Below are 7,567 nucleotides of genomic sequence, written 5' to 3' on the forward strand. Positions count from 1 at the left end.
AGTTTCTGAGAAAAAAAAAATCCTTCTTACAAGAACTGGTCCAATATTTGGCTGTTTTAAAAGAACATGCTCCACCCTAAGTCAACCAAAGATGGGAAAAGAAGACATACACGTAAGCACCTATACCAGGGCTAACCCGTTATTTTCTCCTTTAGGAAAAGAATTACTGATAGGGAGTAATTACGAAGTGATGTGTGTGTAAAAGTGATTCGAGGGTGAGTGGGACAGAGAATAAAAAGGAGAGAAATTAGAGAGTCGGTTCTGAAGAGAAAACAAAATGTAAAGACACACGGAGACTAATCAGATTTGTTTATGGGCCTTCTAAACACCCTTTCTTCACAGCCCTGAAACCCTTCCGAACGCTCAACACAAGGCCTTGCAGGCCCTCTATTTCGTGGCCTCAAAGAAGCTTTACAATCACCTATCCAGGCTTCTCTGCGCCGCAGCCCAGCAATCACAGGAAAACTGTGACAGCCCCAGCCCCAGGTCCCTCCTGCCCCATAAATGGAAGCTGCCCTGGGCCGCTGGATTGGCGCGGGGGTAAGGTAGGCCAGTCACTCTAACGATGAGTAGACCCAGTGGGGAATGCCGCGGAGTCCGAGGTGGTGCCAAGGAAGAGGTCAGCTTCAACCTCCAACCCGGCTGGGCCGGTCCAGTGAGAGCTCCGGTGCCAAAGACAGACCGGAGAACTCAGCTGCCCGGGTGCAGTGGGTGCTTCCGAACCATTTCCCAGAACTCTGGGTCTTTCTGTACCCGCCCCGCTCGGAATTACCTTCCCAAGTGACATCGTAAAGCTCTGAGACCTTCGCCATCTTCCTAGAACCTAGAGGCAGTAGGACGAGAGGGCGGAGAGACGACGTCACGTGTCCTGCGACCGGGCGGTGGCGGATTACGAAACCATTTCTCATTGGTTGAGAGAGCAGAGTAGGCGGCACCCGTCGCGCACGTGCACGCAAGTGTTGGGCGGGGCTTTGGGCCGAGGGGCGGGGCCTGCGGGACGGGCGCGGAGCACCCGGAACTGAGCGCTGCGTGTCTGCCGGGCCGGCTTGGGGTGAGACGTCCTTCTTAGTGCGGATTTTTTAATATGCTGGGTTTTTAGTGACCAACACTCCCGGTTCTTTCATTTTTCAACACATAGGAGACTTATTCAGTCCCTAGTCAACACTTTTGTTGTCTTCAGAGTTCGCTGGAACGCAATGTTTAGCCGAAATATCCATCCCCTACTTTGCTCCGTCCCTGATGGGATTCGCTTTCCATTTTGTGTTGTTCGATTAAACTGTAAAACTCCCAAGGTTTCGTGAAATCTCTTTGAAGGACTAAGTGGGATTCGCCCCCATTTGCGCCGTAGGTTCCTGTAGCTAAGAACTTGTTAGTGTTCACCGGAACGCTCTCCTGCCAACCTGTACCCTTAGTTAATGTTCATGGTGCTTGTGATTACTTATCCCTGCCTTCCGCTGCTCTAGATTTGAAACTCCTTAAGAGCAGCGACTGTGTAAGTGATTTTAAATGACAAATGAAGGTACGAGTGACTTTCACAGCTCCTAAACTTTGCTCCTCCTGTTTATTCTCAAGGGGGAACCTTTCTCACCAGACTGATCGCTTTTATAAATCATTGGACCTTGTCTCCTAGAGATAAGGAGAAATGCCTGGATTGCAAGCAAACACTTTGAGGGTCGTCGGTATATATTTAGTATTTGAAACAATGAGTATTAAATTGTGTAGGGGATTGTGTGTAAAGTGAGAAAAAGAAGGCTAATTTTTTTTTTCAAAACATCCTTAGTGTAGGGTCAAGTGAAGAAGATGCTATCAGGATTTGAGAAGAGCCCTAACGCACAAGCTCAGGCATAATTGACAAGTTACAATTATATACATTTAAGTTATACAAGGTGATGATTTAATTTTTTTACTTTTATTTATTTTTATTTTGGATACTGGGGATTGAATCCAAGGGCATTCTACATCTGAACTACCCACCCCCGCCAACCCTATATTTTTATTTTTTAATTTGAAACAAGTACTAAGTTGCTGAGGCTGGCTGCGAACCTATGGTCTTCCTATCTCAGCCTCACAAATACTGGGATGTCTAGCGTGCACCATCATGCCCAATTTGATTTTAAATCTTCAATTGTGTATTTGATATGACCATCAGTCAAGCTGATTAATTCACCCTCACCTTCCTTAGTTACTTTGTGTGGGGGGAGGTAAGAACACTTAATGTCTCTTAACAAATTTCAATTTTATAATACAATATTATCCACTATAGTCACTAATGCTTTTCATTAGATCCCCAGAAATATTCATCTTGTAACCAGAAGTTTGTACCCTTTGACCAGCATCTCTCCAGTTCTCAGCCCCTGGCAATCAGAGTTTGGTTTTTGTTTAAGAAAAAAAAATATGAAGAACAAGAACAATCAATGCCATCTGCTACAGAGAAGTCGTGTAAGGATAGAAAAAGACTTGTAAATTTATTATAGACTTGGATTATATTCTGAATGAGCTTCATTTTCCCCAGACTAAATAAAATTTTTAAACCCCTTCATTCAAAAAAATTAAAGAATTACTCCACTTAGAAATTTACATATACTTCTAATTCTCCAGTAAAATAATCTGTTGTGATGGGAACTCACATTTGATTATAGGTCCCACCATTAAGTAGCTGGGTGATTATATATATATATCAGAGATGCACATGGGCACAAAGCTAAGAATGCCTATATAAAAGAAAAGACCTGCATTGAGTTGTTACCAAGATTAAAAGAAATAACTGCAGCTGAAGCACCTGCCTAGCACTCTCCTGGGGGTACTAGTCCTATGTTTATAAATACTATTGTGCTGATGACTTCCAAATTCATAAATCCTTCTGAAACCCAGTTTTGCTTGTTAGACATATTCATTTAGATGGCCAGCTAATATACATTCCAAGTTCTTTTCCCAGCAGAACCGGAGGCTTCTGCCACCTCCACTACACCCACCTTTTCTTCCTCATCAGTTGGTAAAAACCACCCACCTACTTGCACTAGCTAAAATTATAGAAAGTATCCTTGATTTACCTTCTTTGCATCCTTCCCCCATATCCACTCTCCCAGCAAATTCTATATTTCATTTCCAAAACAGGTCCCAAACCCATCCACGTTTCATCTCTACTGTTTCTACCTTAATCCAAACCACAACCATCTGTCTTTTGCCTGAATGATGTCTTCTAACCAACTTTGTTTCATTCCTACTATGTAAAATCTGTTTTATTTACAATAGCTGTGCTGATCTTTTAAAAATCAGATCACATAAAGTCCCTTGCTTAAAGCCTTCAAATGGCTCCCTATGGCAATAAAAATGTGCTCCCAAAGCTTTACTATGGTTTGTAGGGCTTCATTCAGTCTAGCTTGCATGTACATTTCTTACCTCTCCTGCTTTTCCATCTTGCTTCACTAGACCCCAGCCATTCTCGCCCACTTCCAATTCTTCAAATATGCCATGTTTCTATCAGCCTTGGATTTGTCGTTTGCCTAGTTGCTTTTTTTATAGAATATTCCTCTCCAGAGACCACTTTTAAGAGACCACTTTGCTTTTTCATTCATATCTCAATGAGATATTTACCTACCTATAGAGAGAACTTTAACTGTCCAATAAAAAAAGCACTCTTTTGTTAAGTTGCTTACTTTCTGTGTTTTCCACTACTGTATAAACTTCTGGGGAGTACAGATTTTTTTTTGGGGGGGGATTCCTGGAAACCCTTCTACCTCCCGGCTACACACCCAAAACTATATATATATATATATAATTTTTTTTTGAAACAGGGTCTCTTTGAACCTGCCACATTCCTCCTGTCTCTACCTCCCAAGCGCGGGGATTATAAACGTGTGCCACCATGCCCAGCAGATTTTGATCTTGTCATTTTAACCTTGCAACATCCATCCTAGTAAAATACCTGGAAGTCAGTAAATGAATGAATGAATGAACTAGATAAATAATCCTGTGTTAATATCAAGAATAATATTTCATTATAGTATATACTTGAACTCTACTTGGTTAAAGATAGGATGTTTTATTTTTATACCTGATACTTTCCTACAGCTTTAAACTCAGTTAATGCAGGGACCATGCCAATTCATTTTTATATCTCCCAGTCTCTTACATATTATAGTAATATTTGCATTAAATTGCTGATGGTTCTTTTGGAGGGAATAATGCCCTTAGTATAGCCCAAGGATGTATCTTTTAAATGCTTTCAATGGATTTTAAAGGTTAAAAGTAATTGTAGAAATAAAATTTTTCTAATTACTTTAACTAAATAACTCTGTAGCTAGTAACTGTTGTGTATTAGGCCATAAGCCATATGATATTAAGATAAAAGATTTCATATTCAGAATTTTTTAGCTGGAAAACTGAATTTATTTTAGACATAGAATAAAGATATGATTCTTTAGAATCATATCTTTAAACTTTTTTTTACTACATCTTATACATTTTACATTGTCATGTTATACATATATATATTTGAAATGGGAAGTATATGAACTATTACCCTATGTCTTGTCCTCTATATTTATTACTAAAATTTAATCAGTTCCATGTTATTTTCTAAAAATACTGCTGTGACACACCAATGAGGTCTGATGCAAAATTTAAAATATACTATGAACATTGTATGTATTTCCTTTTCTGGGATGCTAAAGTGAAATAATTTGTCCAAGTTTTTGTCACTGGTCGGTTATTCATATGGATATGATTTGTCACATCATAGATTAAAGTTGAAATATTTGTTAGAAAATATAGTTAAGGGAAATTTTGTCCCCAATCATTTTCTTTGAAGGGGGGATAGTAATTGTTTATAGACTACGACATTCCATATATCTAATAAAACTTGCCTTCCTCGGGCATACCCAAGAGAAAACTAGTACATAGCAGCAACAAAAATTTTATATTCCTCTTTAACATTGTTTAATATGTAGTTATAACTATAAATAAAAAGATATATCTTACATACATAAAATTATAACCCTGAAAACATAAACATAGTTTCGTCTTTACAAGATGATCTCAAAGTTTTGCTTCTTACTCTATCACTCATTTGAAAAAAAATCTTCATTTATGTTACAAAGATTCAATCTAGTTTCTCTGAACACTACCCAATATTGGTCAAAAATATGAAGGAAATGTCCAGGCATACAATATTAGATTATGTTAGTACCCACATTGTTAATAAAATCTGTAGAATATGATGGGAAGCATTATCTCATTTAATGATTCAGCAACACAATAAAAAGATGTAAATATAGTCTGTGGCATAATGTGTAGCTATGTTGTGGCTTTTTCTAGGAGACTGTGTTTGAATATTAGAATGATAATCAGAATGAACTAGGGTCGGACAGGAATAAATTTGCATAAACCTACATTTTCATTGAAATGGGATAAACTCTGATTAGTTATTGAGCCATATTGGCCCCCAAAGAAGTTTAGAGTACATCATTTTTATAGTTTATTTAATTCAATTAATATCTTCAGACATTATGAAAGACTAAAGCAACTTCTTAAATTTAATAAACTTTATAGCATGTATTAAATGTACATTATTTAACAGGACAGAGAATAATACTGTTTTAATTGAAATTGTAATATTCAGAATCCTCATCAAATCATTTATTTAGAATCTACTGCCTGCTTTATTCTCTCTTAATCATAGTGAATTAAAGTGTCTCGTATTATGTAGCATAGTTTATAACCCCTATTTACTATTGCAATTATCTATAAAAGTAAATTGATCTCACTATGACTTTCATATAAAATTTATCATAGCTTTTAAATCATGTTATTGTTTTGAATTAGTGGATTAGAACCATTATCTCTTTTTATTTATGGGAAAATATTACTTATTTAATATTCATTCCATGTAAGTAAATGTTTTCTCTTATATGCCATATTGGAAGGAAATTTTTCTTAAGAGTTTTATTTATCAAAACCCAGATTGACTTGATTTAATAATTACTAAAAATTGTTTTATAACTTTTTTTGGTACTAGGGATTGTGAACCCAGGGCATTCTACTTCTGAGGTATACTCCCAGCCCCCCTTTTGTTTATTTTGTTAATTTGGAAACAGAGTCTCACCAAATTGCTAATATTGCTGAGGCTGGCCTTGAACTTGTGTTCCTCCTGTCTCAACCTCCTAAGTGCTGGGAGCACAGGCATTCATCACCATGCCTGATTTTTTTATTACATTTTTACAGATTACATAATTCAGCCTAAGTGTGGTGACACAGGCTTGTAATCCCAGTACTTAGGAGATTGACACAGAGGATCACAGGTTTGTGGCCAGCCTCAGCAATTTAGTGAGGCCCTTCACACTTAGTGAGATCCTGTTTCAAACTAAAAAATAAAAAAAGGGCTGTGGGTGTAACTCAGAGGGTAGAATGCCCCTGGGTTCAATCCGCAAAATCATACACACACACACACACACACACACACACACACACACACGCACTATAATTTAATATGGTTCTTCAGAACACAGAGTCTGTACTCCTTTTCTGGCTCAAATGTAGCATTTCGACTCTTCTACTTTTGTTTCAAGTTTTCTATCATTTGAAGACATACATTTTTAAATGTGCCTGCTTTTCATTTTATATCCAATTATATTGTTTTAGAAAACATAGAGTCCCTGGGGAACATTCCCAGTGAGATCTTTTTGGTCCTTTGGAAGTAGAATTCACAAACTGATAATTACCCCTCTGTGCCACTGTTGTACCACTGAATAGGAAAGAAGCTCTAAAAAGACTACACTAAGCCGGGCGTGGTGGTGCACACTTGTAATCCCTGCGCTTGGGAGACAGGAGGATTGCGCAGGTTTGAAGCCATCTGTGCTGGTTTAAGAGACCCTGTTTCCAAATAAAAATATAAAAAAATAGGTGTCTGGGAGTGTAGCCTGGAGGTAGAAGGGTTTCCAGGAACCCCAGTACCACCAAAAAAAAAAAAAAAAAAAAGAGTACACTCAGAATTTCTCCCATATAGGCAGTAAATTAGAGCTGTTTCTTTTTGACACTTAAGAGTCCATTTTCAAGCAATTTCTATTTAATTTCCCGATAGTGTATATTCTGTTCAGAGACAAATATACAATTGTGTAAATGTAATAGTTCTTGTGTAAAAATGTATTTTCATAAACATCCATTTTGGTTTCCAAATATTCAGAAGCCCCAAAGTACTACTACTGTGATCCGGTAATCTCTGAGACCCTCTCAACTCTACTTTCTACTAGGACTATAGCTTAATTCTTTACTTGAAAAATGTTCAGAAAGTTACTTATACATATGATTACATTTTTTTGTTCCAGACATAGTTGTCATTTTTTAATAGTTCCTTTCTTTGGTGATTTGGTAGTAGCATTCTAGCTACAACTGACTAAATCATCCTCTCAGATCTGTAGTTGTGAGCTGTCTTAAAGCCTGGTCATCAGGCCACATACCATTTACTTTACTGGTCATCTTTTTCTTTCAGTGGTCATGCTGACCACTTCTGGATAAATTAGCTTACAGGCCAATAGCCATATTAAGTAGAAAGTCTCATCTTTCAGATCAT

At 37.6% G+C, this 7,567-nt stretch overlaps 1 protein-coding gene across 4 annotated transcripts in view; it reads right to left on the reverse strand.

The window, feature by feature from the left end:
- Window positions 1-812, reverse strand: part of EMC2 (ER membrane protein complex subunit 2) — a gene marked incomplete at both ends in the record, with an annotated part of 47,966 nt that extends 47,154 nt beyond the window's left edge. For all 4 annotated transcript variants that reach the window (XM_080695134.1, XM_080695133.1, XM_080695132.1 and 1 more), the window contains one exon: window positions 773-812. In XM_080695134.1, the coding sequence (XP_080551260.1) occupies window positions 773-812 (40 nt within the window). The remainder of the gene's footprint in view (window positions 1-772) is intronic.
- Window positions 813-7,567: the final 6,755 nt, after the last annotated feature.

This window comes from Muscardinus avellanarius (assembly GCF_963383645.1).
Source record: "Muscardinus avellanarius genome assembly, chromosome: 4".
In the NCBI taxonomy this organism is placed as follows: domain Eukaryota; kingdom Metazoa; phylum Chordata; class Mammalia; order Rodentia; family Gliridae; genus Muscardinus; species Muscardinus avellanarius.